At 36.4% G+C, this 17,970-nt stretch overlaps 1 protein-coding gene and 2 pseudogenes across 1 annotated transcript; 2 read left to right on the forward strand and 1 right to left on the reverse strand.

The window, feature by feature from the left end:
• Positions 1 to 2,229: 2,229 nt before the first annotated feature.
• Positions 2,230 to 7,451, forward strand: LOC121810797 (annotated as a pseudogene).
• A 1,608-nt stretch (positions 7,452 to 9,059) lies between these two features.
• Positions 9,060 to 12,392, forward strand: LOC121810289. Its single transcript, XM_042211084.1, has 5 exons — positions 9,060 to 9,497; positions 10,256 to 10,468; positions 10,547 to 10,695; positions 10,780 to 10,848; positions 10,931 to 12,392. Exons 1-5 carry the CDS (start codon positions 9,285 to 9,287, stop codon positions 12,270 to 12,272), a joined length of 1,986 nt encoding a protein of 661 aa, XP_042067018.1. The 5' UTR covers positions 9,060 to 9,284; the 3' UTR covers positions 12,273 to 12,392.
• A 68-nt stretch (positions 12,393 to 12,460) lies between these two features.
• Positions 12,461 to 16,603, reverse strand: LOC121810798 (annotated as a pseudogene).
• Between the last annotated feature and the right edge of the window lie 1,367 nt (positions 16,604 to 17,970).

Raw genomic sequence — 17,970 nt, forward strand, 5'->3', positions numbered from 1 at the left:
TTGAAACAATGCTGTGGAGTACCGTTTATATGGAGTATAACAGAACAATTCTGTTATGGCGGTTACTCGAATCATTTTAAATAATTATTTAATGATAAAGTGAATCTATCATAATCTAAAGTGTCAGTTTAATGAAAAGACTTATTTGCCCTTTTTCACGGGAAATTGTGAAGTTATTTTGTTTGCCCTTTTGGTCATTTTGAAAACTGACAACCATTGGATAAAAAAAATGCAGCTCCTATGGAGCAATAGTGGTGACTTTTCAGAGAAGATTAACAACTTTTATATATATATAGGATGTATTCATTCCTTTTTGTATCTTTTGTTCTTTGTTCTTTTTAATCTCAGTCCCACGATTTTGTCATCCGACGGTTAGATTGGTGCCATGTGTCATTTAATAATGCAGATTTTCAGTTGAATAATGCACACCGACTAATAATGCACCATTATAGTGTAATAATGCAGATTTTCAGTTGAATAATGTACACCGACTACTAATGCACCATTATAGTATAATAATGCAGATCATCATGACCGTTGATGAATGAGATCTAATCTAAGGGATGAATAGGAGAATAACGCTCCCATATATATAGGGTCCTGTTAGGTTGAGATTTTTTAGCTTAATTGAGAATTGAGATGCATTTTCAGCCACTCATTTTGAAATGTCAACTAAGTGGTATTATCGTCATTTCATTTCAATAGCCAAAATATCAAATGTCAACAACTCGTATTAAAATGTCAACAACTAAAAAAAATGTAATTTTTTTTTTATTTTTTTAAATTTTTTTTAAAATTTTTTAAAATTTTTTAATTTTTTTTTAATTATTTTTTTAATTATTTTTAATTTTCGCGCGATGTCAACTAGTGAGACATTATGTCAACTACGATGTGTAGCCTGCACATCAAATGTCAATAGCCCTGCACATCAAATGTCAATAGCCTGCACATCAAATGTCAACAGCTTATAGTTGACATTATATATGTGTAGTTGACATGGATTGTATATGTAGTTGACATTATATATGTGTAGTTGACATGAATTGTATATGTAGTTGACATTATATGTGTGTAGTTGACATGAATTGTATATGTAGTTGACAAAAAAAAATAAAAATAAAAATATAAAAAAATAAAAAAATAAAAAAAATAAAAAAAAAATAATAAAAAATCGAAAAAAAAATTAATTTTTTTTAAAAAATAAAAAAAATATTTATTAAATAAAATGTATGATGAAATTACAAATCTGCCCTTTCATAATTAATTAATGTAAAAATATTTTCCATGTGGCAAATTCTGGACCACTCATTTAATAAAAATGAGTGGCTTATAATGCATCTCAATTCTCAATTAGGCTAAAAAATCTCAATTGATCACAACCATATATATATATATATATATATATATATATATATAGGGTTGCGTTAAAGATAGAACCATTCTTAAGTGTAGAACCTAGAACTCTACATATTTTATTCATCGGATGAGGAAAAAATGACGGTCAAGATTAAAAATCATACATATTAGACTATGTTTTCACGACATTCCGGACTCAACATGTGAAAAAACTCACATGTTGATGGAAGAATGAATGAAACGAAGAAGAGTCCATGCATGCTTTATTTTTTCACCATGTTGATGGAAGAATGAATGAAACGAAGAAGAGTCCATGCATGCTTTATTTTTTCACTTATCTGCATTCACCCATTAATAATAGTTTTGGTTGTAATGGGAAGTTGTTGTGCAAATCAACACCATTGGATTAAAAGATCTAACGACCTCCGTTTGGCATTTGTTCTACGTTTAAAAATGATTCTACGTTTAAGAATGATTTTATCTTGATCACAATCCTATATATATAAATACATCATTAATATATATAAATACATGGATCTGCAATATTGAGAACTATTGTTGTGGACGGATTTTGTGATTTTTTGATTGCAACATAGGAACATATGAGAGAGAAAGAAGGTGAGAACAAGAAAAATGAGAGGAAGGAGAAAGAGAGCCAGCTACGCCGGCTATGCAGTCTCCGCATACAGTTTAGATTAAAACAACGGGGCATCATTTTAACCTCTGACATTTCCAACCTTTTATTGAGTATGCATCAAAACGTTTTTCTTGACGGCCAACCGGCGTGGAGTAACAACGGCGGCGAGTCCAGCCGCTTAATGCGGTGGCGGCAGGGACGACAACAACGGTGATGGCGTCGCGCAGATGACAGCGATGGGCGGCGGGCGGCGGCTGTCCAAGAGAACTGCCCGTGGGCAGCTGTGGCGGCAGCGGCGGCTGGTCGAGGTCGGCGGGGTAGGTGAAGCATCCCGGCCGCCGGCGTGAAGTAGGGCGGTGGAGCGGCGGGCAGGCTGCGAGTCGGGGCAATGGTCGTGGCGGTGATTGTGTCTGCGCCGAGGGAGAGATTGAAAAAGTGAGAAAATTGGAGGCGTTAGTCTTCTGTAGGGTTTGAGGAAATATTAATCTTTGTAATATTTGAGCTTTTAATGTATTTTTTTGTAATTTAAAGTTTTTATATTATTAATTGATATTCTATTTAGTTAAATAAAGTAGGATTTAATTTGATTGTTGGGCTCTACGGCTCTAATCTCTATTATTATGTCTTAAAAGTTAGATAGTTAGTATTAAATATTTTTAATTTACTCTTTAGTATATTAAAATTGTTTAACAATTACAACAATTTATAAATAGAACTATTTTTAAATTTAGTTGAAATTGAGTTTCCGTTTATATAATAATAACATATATACTAAATATCAATTTAGTCTTTGGTCATGCATCATAAGTTGTTCTAAGCGGTAGTCAACCATCGTATGCAGCGGCGGCGGGATGACTGACGGTGTTGAGGTGGGGGTCGAGTTTGCGGGGACGACGAAGAGGCAGGCGGTGTTGTGGCTGACGGCGACCGGCGAGTGCAGGCAGCAGCATTAGCTGGGGAATGGGAATGGAGGTAGAAGCCGAGAGAGAGATATATCCGGAAGAGAGAGATAACTAGAGAGGTTGACAGAAAGAAGATATTGAGAGAGAAGGATCGCTGGAGGAGGAGGCATGGCGGGCAAAGGCAAAGACTGGGACAGGTTTAGAGAGAGGGAAGATCATCTCTCTCCAAAAGGTTGGGAATTGTGATGAAAAAAGATGAAGATAACTAGGTTGAGTATTTATATTTTGGGCTCGTGATTTATATTTCTCTTGGGCTGAAACCAATGCAAGAATTCAATTACAAAATTAATTAAAGAGTGTTTTATTAAATTTTCGTAGTACTACTCTAAAATTAATTAATAGACAAATCTTACCAGTCTTCAGTCATGGACAATTGTATGTTGCTATATCTAGAGTTACGAGTCGTGGATGTCTCAAGATTTTAGTTTGTGGAGATGAAGATGATAATAGAAGCGGTGCTACTGTTAATGTTGTTTACAAAAAAATTTTTCAAAACTTATGAACTATTGGTTGGTTTGTTGTTGTTTTCTAATTTTTCTCTTTAATCTCTACTCAAATAATAGGTTCTTTATTTATGTATTTTATTCTAACTAACTCATACTCTTTGATTCATATTATTTACCTCTCTTATTTGCTTTAAATAGTTTCTATTCTTGATTTGCAATAATTTTTACATTTTTTCTATATATTTTTTAAGTTGATTTAATTCCTTTTAAGTATATTTCTTATTTTTTTAAAATTATTTGACCCGTGCGTAACACGGATGATAACTCTAGTTTATTTTAATCCTCAAAATGTTGGTTAGACGGACTATGTGGCCAAATGGGTAAAGCGCTAGTCTATGGAATTAGCCATTAGCAATTCTAGGTTCAAAACCCAGAGTCGTTTCACTTTTTTTATTATTTTTTTTGTAGCACTATGCTCTATATTGCGTAATTGTGATATGATTATTGGATTATAAGTTTTGCGTTTGGAATGATTATGGAGTAATTGTTATGTTGTGATTAGTTGGATTATACTAAGTTTGGCCATGAAAATTAATATTGGTATGGGATGGTATATATTTTAATGTAAATTGCTTGAAATGGAAAAAATACTTTGAAGTATTGTTTTTGAAAAACATTAGAGAGACAAGATTATTATAAATAGATAGAGATGAATGTTAATAGACAAACCAAAATGTTGAAAAACATGAGACGTTAATTATTCAATTAAGTGATTAGATACATGTTCATCGCATACCTAATATACAAACCAAAGATTGTACTATTTTACACGATCTCATATTGACCGTATATGTTGGTGCACTATCAAGTATCAATTTCTGAGATCTGAAACTTATAATATTTTGTTCGCCTAGCTGTAAGTTAAGTGGGACAGAAATACATGTTTTAATTTTCGAAGATGTTTTCATTTTTCCTATTAATTTATAACGCCTAGTAATTTCATCAAATTAAAATAAAATAAAATAAAACTGACGGGGATTGAAAAAAAAATCTGTATTAATAATATGTAATACAGTAATAATTTGCACATCATTATTGTTTAGTATTATATATTTCATTTTATATGGTGTATTTATTTTTTATTTCAATACTTTAAAAAATATATTCATTCTACAAATTACGATTAGGTTATTCTCTTCGTGACTTTTATTGAGTGTATAATTATCATTTAAATAAATGATACTAATAAATTGAACTTGGATTTTAATATATATTTTGTAAAATTAATAATATTTCATTATAATAAAATACAATTTTATGTTCACACATAAAATCCATAACATTTTTCAATTTTGAAATATAAAAAAAAAATAGTCTCATTTCTAAAAATGAAAAGTTTAATTTATCTATTTTTTCCCTCTCTCACCTACTTTACCCACCATTTCTATGCGTCTATTTGACTTTATCCATTTTTCTTATCTTCTATCTCTGTTTAATAATTTCTCATTACGTCTATTTTTTTACAGAGAAATAATGTAATTATATCTGCGTTTACCCCTCTTTTTCTTGGCTGTATCATTTCTGATTTTGGAATTTTGATGAGTTTTCATGAAATTGAAGCAAGTTTTCACTTTTATTGATGTGATTGATATAATCTTGGTTGTATTTATATATTCTTACAGAGAGTTGGATTCATAGGACTTGGAAACATGGGATTAAGGATGGCTGATAACTTGTTTACACTGTTGTGGTTCATGATATGTAATGCTATATTTACATCTATGTGCTTTTCTCAACATATCTTGTTGTTATCTAACCCTGTTTCTTGAATTTTACAATGTTGTTTTTTGTTACAGTAACCATGATGTGATGAAGGCATTCTCGGACAAAGGGTCTTACAAAGGATTCACCTCTTGGAGTTGCTGAGGAGAGTGATGCTGTTGTAATCACAATGCTGCCATCTTCTGCCCATGTAAGCTTTGAGTACTTCTCCATGATTTGCAATCATTAGTAACTACTCGGGTTTTAAGAAATGTGGCTGCGAAAAGTTAGTAGAATGTGATCTACATTAGTTTTATAATTAGTGTAATGAGTTAATTGAATGTTGAACATACTTATCATACATAGTAAAAGTGAAACGGGTCAAAATGACAAAATGAGACATGTATTGGCGAACAGATGGAGTTATTGTCTTAGAACATGTTTTGGCTTCGTAATGGATGTGTACACGGGACCGGAAGTTATCCTTAATCATGGAGATCAGGTTAGGACGCGGTTGTTCATTGAGTCGTCAACAATCGATCCTCAGACATCGAGAAAACTGTCTGCAGCCATTGCTGCTGCTAGTTTAAAAGGTCTACTCCTTACTTCCCCTCTTTTAAAAGCTGATTTTCTTCTCTTTCATTTTACTGACTGTTTGTTTAAGGTGGCTCTGCTATGTTGGATGCCCCTGTATCCGGAGGTATCCTATCAGCCGAAAACGGAACTCTTACTTTCATGGTATGTGTTATCGCAATTCTGGTTATATGAATAATGGATCTCCTGTTGGCAAGTAAAAACAATATCCCACAATGGTGTAAAGAGAAAACTGAAATCACTATTTAAGCGATAGGAGTGACCGTTTACATTTCTATGTGCGTTTTTGATACACGTATGCTTGACTTTTGTCAATTGAGATATATTATTCAACTTATTTGTTGCATACAATGGTTCTCTACATGAGACCATCTGATCTTTCTTTCGACTAGGTTGGTGTTTCTTTCGACCTTTGTTTCTCTCGATGGGGAAAAACGTCATATACTGCGGAGGTCCAGGAAATGGTTCGGTGTGTTCTTGCCTATATTCTTGAAAAATGGCGCGTGCTAAAACGTGTCGAGAGACAATCTGGTAGGTTAACCAGTCAGCCATTGAAAAACTTGTTTTTCCTTTCTATCTAGGCAGCAAAGACTTGCAACAATCTGGCGATGGCTGTGAACATTCAGAAGCTTTTTCGCTCGGGCAGTCATTGGGCATCGGAGCAGCTACTTTGACCGAGATATTTAACTCTTCGAGTGCCCGATGTTGGAGTAGGTAATGCACTACTTGTTACCTGATGAATCAAGTTCAACAGAAACTAAAGCATAAATCTGTTGAAAAACTGGGGCTAATGTTCTCCGTTTTTTGGCAGTGACACCTACAATCCTGTGCCAGGAGTGATGGAAGGGGTGCCGGCATCTAGGAATTACGATGGAGGCTTTGCTACGAAACTGATGGTATGTGTTTTCTAAGAAAACGTCATGCTTCCAAGAAAACATCTGTTAGATTTTCATCTGGGAAAACAATCGGCTGCAGAAGTGTTATATTCGTCACTTTCGATGTAGGCTAAGGACCTGAACCTTGCGGCTACATCAGCCAAAGAAGTCGGTGCAAGAAGTCCGATGACATCTTCAGCCCAAAAGATGTTAGTTCACAGCCACTACATGATTGTGAATAGCCATTTACTAATTTTATTGCCTTTTAACCCTCAATTTACCGTGTAGATTCACAGAACTTTGTGACAGAGGTTTCGAAACAAAGGACTTATCTTGCGTCTTTCGCCATTATTTCCATGGCAAGGACGAGTCGTAATGTAGAGCAAGAACAGGAATTGTACAACATATCTATCTGCGATTGTTTGTATGATATTCGGTTTACAGAAACAAATGTTGTTTATTAAGCAGTTCGATTTATGGATCTCTTCCCGGCCAAGGATCTAGCTTCTGCACGTAAGTATGCTTCATGGTTGTGGTTTTCGAGCTCGTCAGAGAGTACATTGTGTTTATGTCTAGACAGCACAGAGAAACCTCTGTTTATGTCGAAACAGACAATGTATGGAGTACTATATTTGGTATCTGTTGCATTGGTTAGGAATCGAACTTGTGTGTTAAAACACCTGGTTTCTGAATCACACGTGAATATCTCAACACATTGTTCAGTTTTTGTAGCTTGAAGCTGATCTCCTGCTATATTTGGCATCTTTGGAGTATTGTGAATATGTAATTTATACTTGAAATTTTGTTTTAGTTGCAAAGATGAAACCACATACATTGTTGTTGTTGAAATCTCATCAAAATCATAATTTTGAGAAATCAACATATTGGGATTTAATTAGCTACTTTTATAAGTTACGAGATGAAAAGAAGTCAACCAAAAGTTATGATTTAAATGATATTTTTTCCGTTTTATATTAGTTGGGTTTTAGAAGGTTTGCCGGTGGATGTGGAGCATGCCTTTCCGAGGCGAGGTGGTGTCGGAAGCATAATTCAGAGTTAACAAGTCGAATTTGCCACCCGACCGAAGTTCGGGCTGCCCTTCGGCACAATGGTGTTGTGGTCCGCACGGATTAAAGTCTGATCTATTAAAACGAACTCTCAATTAAATTTCATTGATTTATTAGGTAACTATTTTGACACAATAAATTTAATTTAATTACAATAACTAGATATAATAAATTATTATAGAAATTTGTATAAAATGTAGTCTAAGTGATGTTAATGACATGAGTGTAAAGAAGTCAGAATAAGTATGGTCGAAGTGTTCCTAAAAACTTTCCCTCTAAAAATGATAATTACGCAAAATTACGATTTTAAATTCAAATTTCAGTTTATGAAACCGACCATAAGCAGATGAAATTTCATGATTTTAATATCTATTATCCATATATATATTTTTTAAATAGCAAAGTTGAATCCATTTATTAGTTATATCAAGTCACTTATACCAAGGGGTGGGTCGATACGATATATCGTATCGAAAATGTTGTATCGTGTATCATATCGAAAATATCGATATGGAAGAATTCATATCGTTATCGTATCGAAATTTTCGATATATCGAACTTTCGATATGGATAATATCAATATCATTATCGTATCGATATTTCGATATATCATACCGAAATTCGATATACCGAAATTCGATATATCGTTAAGAACGATATATCAAAGATCGATACGATATATCGAAATATCGTTATCGTATCGAATACATGTATATCGAAAAATATAATTTCAAAACTGAAAAATAACACAAAAATTAATAAAACTTCAACACAATAAAATAAATAGTGTTCTAATTAGGGTTTCATATATATATTTTCTAAATATATTAATGAATTAAATGGATTTATATATATTTATAATTTTAAACTTCAATATGTATTGAATTTCAATATGTTTCGATATATACGATATATATCGAATATTCGATATAAAACGATATATCGCAATATAAGGAAATTCATATCGTTATCGTATCGAAAACTTACGATATGATACTGTATCGTATCGAAAATTACGATATACCAAAAATTCGATAATTTTTCGATATTTTTCAATACGATACGAGTGATATATCATTTTTTTTCGGTATTTTTCTCCAGCGCTACTTATACCATCCACAGACCATAATTAATAAATTTTACATTTAACAGTAAATGGAATATGACCAAACTTACTTTTCACATAACACTCTTGCCATGAACATAAACAACTTTCTTAAAGCGAATTTAAAAAGCAATAAATAAATACAAATAACGTAAAAAGCAATAAATAAAAAAGCATACAAATAAAGAAATTCACCAACGGCAAATATATAACGGCTAGTCCCACACTTTTCCACCACTGTTGATGTTGACGACGATGATCAAATTCCTATTTCAATTCACAATCTTTTCAATCACCCACATTTTTCTTGCGCCTAAATCGATTTCCCATCGCGATTTTTTCCACACCCATTTCCATCTACTAAAGGGGAAGGTTTATCGACTCAAGCGAATTATTTCAAGAAAGCATTTTTGTTGATCAAAATCGAGTCTCTGTTGAAATTGACCAAAAGGGTGTCAAGAATTGATCAAAGGGAGCGGCGATGTTGAGTGGCAGTTGCGTTGATCATCGTAGCAACGTTAGCTCTTGTCAGCCGAGGGGGTTCTTGACGCCGCCGCCGACATGCAAGACGGAGCGGGGATCTCCGGTGATGCCGAGGTCGGAGATGAAGCCGCAGCACAAGGGAGATCTGTTTCATGTCGTTCACAAGATCCCTTCCGGTGACTCGCCTTACGTTAGAGCCAAACATGTTCAGGTTGATTTTTGGTGATTATAAGCTCGTTTCTTGATTTTGGGCCTTTGTTGTTTATTGCTATGCTTTTAGCTTGAATTGGTGTTTGTTTTGTTCATGGGGTTTTGATGGGATTTAGTGAGGAGAAAAAGAAATGGTAATGCCATGTTTAAATTGGAAGAACATGTGAAATTAGACTAAATGGTTTAATTTTGCTGTGGAAATTATGATGAAAATACTTTTTTTGGAACAGTAGAATTTTGTTAATAGGTTGAGTTCTGATCTGGAAATTATGATAACATAGTAGAGTGTATTACATGATGATCTTTCTGGAATGGTTACTGCTGCATTGTGTTAATTGGATTTTTATGGAATTTGCCATGTTTATAGCATGTGTACTTAGATGGAAGGGCATATGAAATCAGACTGAATAGTGGAATTTATTATCTTCTGATCTTTATTGCTATGCTTCTAGCACAATTTGATGTTTAGGATTCATTTATGTTTATTGGATTTGAATGGAATTTAGTGAGGATACCATGCATATTTAGTTGGAAAAGCATATGAAATCAAACTAAATAGTGGAATTTTACTGTGGAAATTATGATGAAAATACTTTTTTTATGGTCACTGCATTGAGTTTATTATCTGCTGAACAATATAATGATAATAGGTTGAATTCAAATCTGAAAATTGTGATAATATAAGACTGTTTCTGATGGAAACTTTTTTTCTAACAATCTTCCTGGAATGGCTGCTGCTGCTGCATTGTGTAATTGCAGCTTGTAGACAAGGATCCAGGCAGGGCGATTTCCCTGTTCTGGCAAGCGATAAATTCTGGTGATCGGGTTGATAGTGCTCTGAAAGACATGGCTGTCGTCATGAAACAGTTGGACCGCTCAGATGAAGCTATCGAGGCCATCAAGTCCTTTCGCCATCTATCTCCTGCCGACTCTCAGGAAGCCCTCGACAATATATTGCTTGAACTCTATAAGGTAAACTGGACTTTTGTTTCAAAAATTCGACCGTCTTGATGGAAACTGGAAGTCTGAGCACCAATTTTGTTAATGCAGCAATCGGGAAGGATGGAGGAAGAGATTGAATTGCTTCAGTATAAACTGAAGCAAGTTGAAGATGGAATGGCCTTTTCTGGGAGGAAAACGAAGACTGCAAGGTCTCATGGAAAGAAGGTTCAGATCACAATTCAGAAGGAGTATTCAAGGTTCCCTATCTTCTTTGCTTCTTTAGTTCGTGAACGGGCTCGTATCTTCTTCACGACCTTGTAACTTTGATAACAAAACTGCAGGTTGTTAGGAAATTTAGCTTGGGCCTATATGCAACAGAAAGATTTCAAATCTGCTGAAGAACATTACAGGTATCTATGTTTTGAGTGATGTGCATCATGTTTTTCGTAGTTATGAATATTGAGGGCTTGTCGTGTATATACGTGTCTGCAGAAAAGCGCTATCCTTTGAATCGGATAAGAACAAGCAGTGTAACTTGGCAGTCTGCTTGATGCACATGAACAAGTTGACAGAGGCCAAGTTTCTCCTCCAATCAATACCATCTGATAGTGGTGCTGTCGATGAATCTTATGTTAAGTCATACGAGCGTGCCTCTGAGATACTGGCTGAGTTTGAGTCGCAGCGTGTTCTTAAGCCTATGAAACAGATGGAACAGAATAATGAAGCTGGGATGGTAAGAGGATTTGTAGATGGACACATCAGTAGAACTAAGTCATTTGGCGGGCAGTGGGGAAGCAGTAGGTTCTGTCCTCAGAGACATACTAATACTAACGATAGAAATGGCACGCTTTCGTCTCCTCTGCCCTCATCTGGAAATATGTGCAAAGGAGCATCTACTGACTTCCCATACGAGAAGAGGGCCGACTTGGATTGGAGGGGGAATCGTTATGAGCCTAATGTGAGCCGGGAAGGAGTGAACTCTTTCCCCTACCGGAATACTCCCAAAGTTCCACTCACTCAACCAAGGAGAAGTACGAGCTATGGAGATCAAGGAAAGGCCGTTTTGACAGAAAACGCTAATGGAGGTTATTGCCGGAAACTGTCGTTTGAATCATCTGCCAGTAGTGAATCTGTGCATTCATTTGCAAGCCAAAATGCTGGCTACTATTCTCATGATGCACCTGATGAGATGCTGAATATACTACCGCAGTTTTTGGCGAAGAAGAATACATGTGTGAAGCCATTAGAAGCTAATGAAGAAGGGGTGAATACTTTGCCTTCTGCTGACTTTGGAAAAGTAGGAGGCAAGAATCGGACTCTTGAGATTTCAAGACGCGAGCAGCATAAGAAGAGCTGGGCTGATATGGTCGAAGAAGACGAAGAAGAGTTTGGAAGCTGGAGAAACAATTATCCAAAGATCAGTCAGAAAACTTCATTATCAGATAAGTTTTCTGTTTCTGCTGCTGCTTCAACGGACCCAGACCCGTTCAACGATGAGAATGTTAACTCCAACATAATCCCCGAGACTCCCAAGCTGCACGATGTAGATGATGAAGTAAGTCAGGAGATGGGTTCGATCGATCTTGGAGGCGGATATCTGACTCAGCCAGAGAAAATCGCGCTGCCAAAGAACCAGCCATTGAGGCGTTCTCTGTGTTTTGATCAGAACCACAACCTCAACATACCAAACGTCCGCTGTGCTTCCCCATTGGCAACCAAAGCTCTCGACTTTGAAGGCCAAGCCGGGGATCTCAGTGTTGGAAAGTCCAAGAACCTGAGGAGGCTGCAGGTTTTCCAGGATATAACGAGTGTTCATGCAAGTCCTCGACACTGAGATCCGAGTTCTGGCTTTGGTTTTCCTCTTTCGAGACTGTGCACAAATATTATGTTATAGTTGTAACAACAATATATCACACTGAATCAAATATACTGCAAATTGTTTAGCAGTTGTACATGATTGCTGCTTTTCAACACACTGAATCAAATATACTGCATTATTGGACAACATTAGACTCTTATTCCATCTTAATGATCAGAAACTTCGCTAACTCGAGCTTTTTCGTCTCCACGCCCAAAGATGCTTCCGAGCCATTGTGCAGAGAGCTTGTGGTATCTCCGCAGATACTTTATCTGTAAAATCAACATAGTTAAGCCATAACGAACCAAGTAGCCCGAAGCCCATCCGTAGTTATCTGTCAGCAACCACGTAAAGAATCCTTTCACATTAACACCATCTAACCTAAAACAAAGACGGGAGCAAACTATGTGAAATAGTGACATTTTATCCGAGACAGAGATAAAGTGCTAGTAAACGCAGAATCACTCACTCAATTGCTTCACGCAGACAGCATAGATGATCGAAGAAGAATTTCTTCCTCGTGTAATCTTTGAGCGCCTCAGATATCGGCACATTATCATTCCTGTCTTCTTCAACCCCCTGCAACCAAAATCCATAACATGATACTAGAATTGATGTGCTTGTTCACTTTAAAGAATGTAACAACTGATTAAACATGAGCTCACCATTCTCAGTAATGTAGATTAGAGGATCCTTGTACTGTAGTTTTATGTATTGGAGGAGGAGGCGGAGCCCCTTCGGATACACATTGTACCGACTGTAGTTGCTCCATTGTTCCCCAGTAGGTATGCTGTCTTTGTCCCCTTCATTTTGAGACGAACAGATAAGGGGACTGAACGAGCTTTTTTGCTTCGTTTATTCACACATCAGGAAAAGTATAGTATCATTACCTACTGGATTGTAGCCAGAATCAGTGAGGTAGCTCACTTCATTAGGAGGGTGATAAACATCATCTGTGCTAAGTGCATATTTCCCAGAGTAATAATTCAGTCCAATGAAATCGAACGATCCCTTCACCATTTCTGCTTCGTCTTCGCTGAATCTAGGCAGCCGGTTTCCAACTCTCTCTCTCATGATCTCTGGATACCTACCATACACTACAGGATCCATGATCCTGCATACAACATCAGCCAAAACAATAAAAACATTAGCCTTTTTTTCTCATTTGAGATTTCGAGTCGTCTTCAAACTCACCATCCAAACATGAAAGCAAGCCCCCTATCTCTAGCCTTGACACCCTCAGCAGTCTCATCATAAGGCAGAAACCAAAAGGAATTAACTATGATTCCAATCTCCCCCTTCTGCAGTTCCTGCATTAGGCATACTCATATCAACAACGTGCGTTCATGAAAACGACTCTCAAATCTCAATATAGTAATATAACAATAGTAGTACTTGGTATTTGTCCCGGTACAGCTTCACAACAGCAGCATGAGAGAGAAGCTGGTTATGTGTGATCTCATAGGGCTCAGTGGCAGAGTCACCGCCCGTGCAGCTGCCATCAAGCCAGCTGGAGCAACGTCCCGGTGCAAAAACACCGATGGTGTAGCCAAGATTGCTCAGGCACCACGGTTCGTGTAAGAAGTGGAGTGCTCATTCAGTTGCAAGAAGGGAAGAAAGAAGTGAAGCAAAAGGCTGATGAAGTGAAGAAGGAGCCTAGAAGAACTAGCCGTTGGGGTAGCAGTTAGTTTGTTAAGATGTAGCAGTTACACTTCTTGTTTTCTTGATTCTTGTTAGTAGTTAGTTAGTAGCAGTTGCTACTTGATTGTAGAGCTTTAAATAGCTCAGATTCGAGTGTATGTAGTTAGAGAATTTATTCAATAAAGAGAATCAGTTTTCTCCAAGAAATCATCATCTTCACTAAGTGTGTGTTCTCTGCATAAGTGTGAGTTATCATATTGCTGTGAGTGTGTGTGTTCTCTGCATAATTTCTGGTAGAGTAGAACAAAACATAATTTCTGGTAGAGTAGAGTAGTGACGGAAGAGCAGAGTGGGGACAGTAGAGCGGGCAGCGGCAGAAACCCTAATTTAGTTCTTTTTTTTTTGGAAAACATAATTTTCTAGAGACGGATTCGAATCCGCTCTGATACCATGTAGAACAGTAAAATATAGATATAAGCGGAAAAGTAAATAGACATAGTAGAGAAAGCAGTAGTGTATTTGGTGTATTTTATTACTCAACACAAGCCACATATATATAGTACAAGACACTAAGTTAGGCTATGTCACATCACCGATGTGGGACAAAATACTAATATTCTTAACAAAGAGGAACCTCATTTCACTAGGAATGTTGGAGCAGAGGGGGTTCACCATACTAATGAGTCAGGGAAAGTTGCTTGTGAAATCTGGGGATTCAGTAATGATGGAGGCTGATAGAGAGCATATTCTCTACTATCTAAATGCCAAGGCTGTTAATGGAGAGAGCAATGCAGTGTCAGAGGACTCCCTAATGCTATGGCATATGAGGCTGGGCCATCCTGCAGAAGCGAGCATGAAAGCACTCATCAAGAAAGGCCTAATTCCTGGAGATTTCAACAAGATGGATCCCTGTGAGCAGTGTATACTTGGAAAAGCAAAGAAGGCACCCTATCCTACAGGTATTCACTCATCTACAGCCCCTTTAGACTATATACACAGTGATCTTTGGGGACCTTCACCTGTGTGTTCAATTGGTGGTGGAAAATATTATCTATCTATCATTGATGACTACACCAGAAAGTTGTGGGTATATATCCTAAAAGAAAAGTCAGAAACACTCACAAAGTTCAAGATATAGTGTAAGGAGGTGGAGCTAGAGAAGGGAAGGAGTGTAAAGTGTCTCAGGACTGACAATGGGTTGGAATACTTGTCTGTTGAGTTTGATATGTTCTATAAAGAGAAGGGAATGAAAAGACATCGGACTGTCTCTTGCAACCCTCAGCAAAATAGGGTTGCAGAGAGGATGAATAGGACTATCCTAGAGAGAGTGAGATGCTTGCTACTTAGCTCTGGATTAAGCAGCAGGTTCTGGGGTGAGGCTATGTACACAACAGCCTATCTCATCAACAAATGTCCATCTACTGCTATTAAATCTGAGACTCCTGATTACATGTGGTATGGAGCCCATAGTGACTACTCAAAACTCATTGATAAGGTTGTTGTACTAATTGATCCCATCTTGATTCACACCTTTATTTATTGTTCCACCTAAAAATTAAAGTTGTTTGATTGTTGCCATTTGAAGAACTAATAGTACTCCCTATATTTGGCAAAACATGAAAATATATTGACAGAAATGTTTCATTTCACTACACAAATATAGAAACAACCTGGCAATATCCTAGGCCATGATATGGAGAATCTATAGGCATCTGCTCCCATGTTCTTTAAGCTTCACATCTTCCTGTCCAATTATGTTTGAACATTTCAGAACAATTAAATTATGCGATAATATCACGAAGTTCGGTAAAATTCCAAAACAATCTCTTTTGGTAACGCTCGAGATGACGTTGTTTCCTTGAAATAAATATTTTTCTTCTTTTCTTGATTTAATTAAACAACGTCGTTTTGAGCATCACCAAAGACATCGTTTTGTACACAAATGAGATAATTGAGAAAAAAAAAGTAAAACTTCATAATTTATTATTCTGTTTTGTAGTCTATTATCCCTTAATTTATTATATACATCAATGAAAAATGGAAAAGTAATGAAACACCTTGTATAGATGATAAGAATCAACCGCCACATCCCCATTCGAACCATCTAGAATCTTCTCTGCATATTTTCAAGATTCTGTATGCATCAATTTTCATCTTTTTTTGGAGAGAAAGAGAGAGGAGAGAGAGACCTGGATATGTATGTGTGAAATGGTCCCACATAGAAGATCATTTGCCATTTTCATTGTAAGCACCCTCCACCTAATAATCATAGACATAGTTATATATACCCTCTTTCGGAATTTTCCTTTTAGGTAGTAAACTTAGAATTTAATTTTTTAGAATAATTAAACTAGTATTGTATTGAGAGATCACTTAAGTGGAGAATAATAGGATTATTTAATTAAATGCTCGATTCTTACTCAAATAGAAATTACGTAAATAGTTTAGCACGAACTAAAATAGGGAAATGCGAAAATGCGAGAAAGAGACCTGATAAGCGGCTGAAGAAGAGCCGAAAACGGGAATCCTCTACGGTTAATGGAATTTTCACTGCAGCTACAGTACTTGGATTCATCGTAAGTGGAAGAAGCGACATTGGCAGAAGCAGCTAGAACTGTGAGAACCGCATACAGTGCTACTGTTGAGAAGCAGATTCCAGATGCCATGCTATATAGACTAAAGTCCCAAAATGGTCCTTAACATATGACGATTTTTTGATTTTGGTCCAAAATATTATCTTTTGAATTATTCGGTCCTAGACATTTGAAAACAGACTATAATTAGTCCTTTTTGAACTGTTCTGTTAAAATCTAACAGTCAACGTTTATTTAAGCTATTTTGACCGGATTAAAGATTAGGATTAGAATTTTTAATATTTTTGAAAATAATAAACCTTGTTTTGAAGGTGTACCCAACCAAGTCTCCGATGAACTTGAACTCAACCTCCAGAAATTTGGTGGAGCTCCGCAGACTGCTACGCTTGACCTGCAACTACTCCTAGAGTCTTCGCCGTAAGTCTTCCAAACACCACCAACCTTCCACAAAATACAAAACCCACCTGTTGAAGGGCGGAGAGAATAAAACTCCACTAAAGACAAATGTAAATAGTCAATGTAGTGTGCGTTGAGTGAGTTTATGGCAGAAGATATTGGATTAGAGGAATGATTTCTCGCCGGATTTGTCAATAAAATCCCCAACACCGCCGCATTCCACGGCAGAGCACTTGCACCGAGCCGAGCCATCCGAACGTCGGTAGCGCTTGCCTGGAGAGCAGATGCGTACGCCTTAGCAGCCCCACCTCCTCAGCTTGGCAGACATCCACACCCTAAGCCAGCGCCGAGCCAACAGCTCGGTAGGACGATCTGAGGCAGAAAATCCTGCCTGCGCAGTGCGTGGGAGGAACGAGAGCGAACCGATTCAATCCGCGACGCCACCTAGGCATTCCTCCTCGATGCAATTGAACGTCACCACTAGCGGAAGCTGCTGTGAAGGTTTCTCTCTTTCACAAACAAGCAGTGAATCCGATGCAGAAAATTTGGTGCCGGATTTTTTATTTTCAGGTTTTATATTTTAAATTATTTTACATTTTTAAGTTTTAGGTTAATTAGTTAATTAGATATTAGCCCTTAATAAAACATAGTTATAACTCTTAATTCGGTCAAAATTGATTTAAATTCCGTTGACTGTCACATTTTAACTATTCCGTCAATTTTGGACTAAATGTGGTCCGATTTCAAATGTGAGGGACCGAATAATTCAAAAGATAATGTTTTGGACCAAAATCAATAAAACGACATATGTTAAGGATCATTTTGGGACTTTAGTCTACTATATATATCTTCATAGGTTTTAACCTTTTTGGTAGTTTATATAAGGAAGAATGAGTCCATTATAATTGGTAAAGCAATTTTAATGATTATTTGGATTTATAGGTCATTAAATAAATTCATTTAATTTTAGTTGAATTTCTTAAAATTTTCACATCACATACAAATATACAATAAATGCAATAGTAAATAATTGGTGCACGTTG

Source organism: Salvia splendens, chromosome 7 (genome assembly GCF_004379255.2).
Source record: "Salvia splendens isolate huo1 chromosome 7, SspV2, whole genome shotgun sequence".
NCBI lineage: Eukaryota > Viridiplantae > Streptophyta > Magnoliopsida > Lamiales > Lamiaceae > Salvia > Salvia splendens.

Coding starts and splice junctions, on each gene's coding strand:
- LOC121810289 (XM_042211084.1), top strand. CDS start 9,285: ATGTTGAGTGGCAGTTGCGTTGATCATCGTAGCAACGTTAGCTCTTGT. Junction 10,469..10,546: donor TATTGCTTGAACTCTATAAG/GTAAACTGGACT, acceptor TTGTTAATGCAG/CAATCGGGAAGGATGGAGGA. Junction 10,849..10,930: donor TCTGCTGAAGAACATTACAG/GTATCTATGTTT, acceptor ACGTGTCTGCAG/AAAAGCGCTATCCTTTGAAT.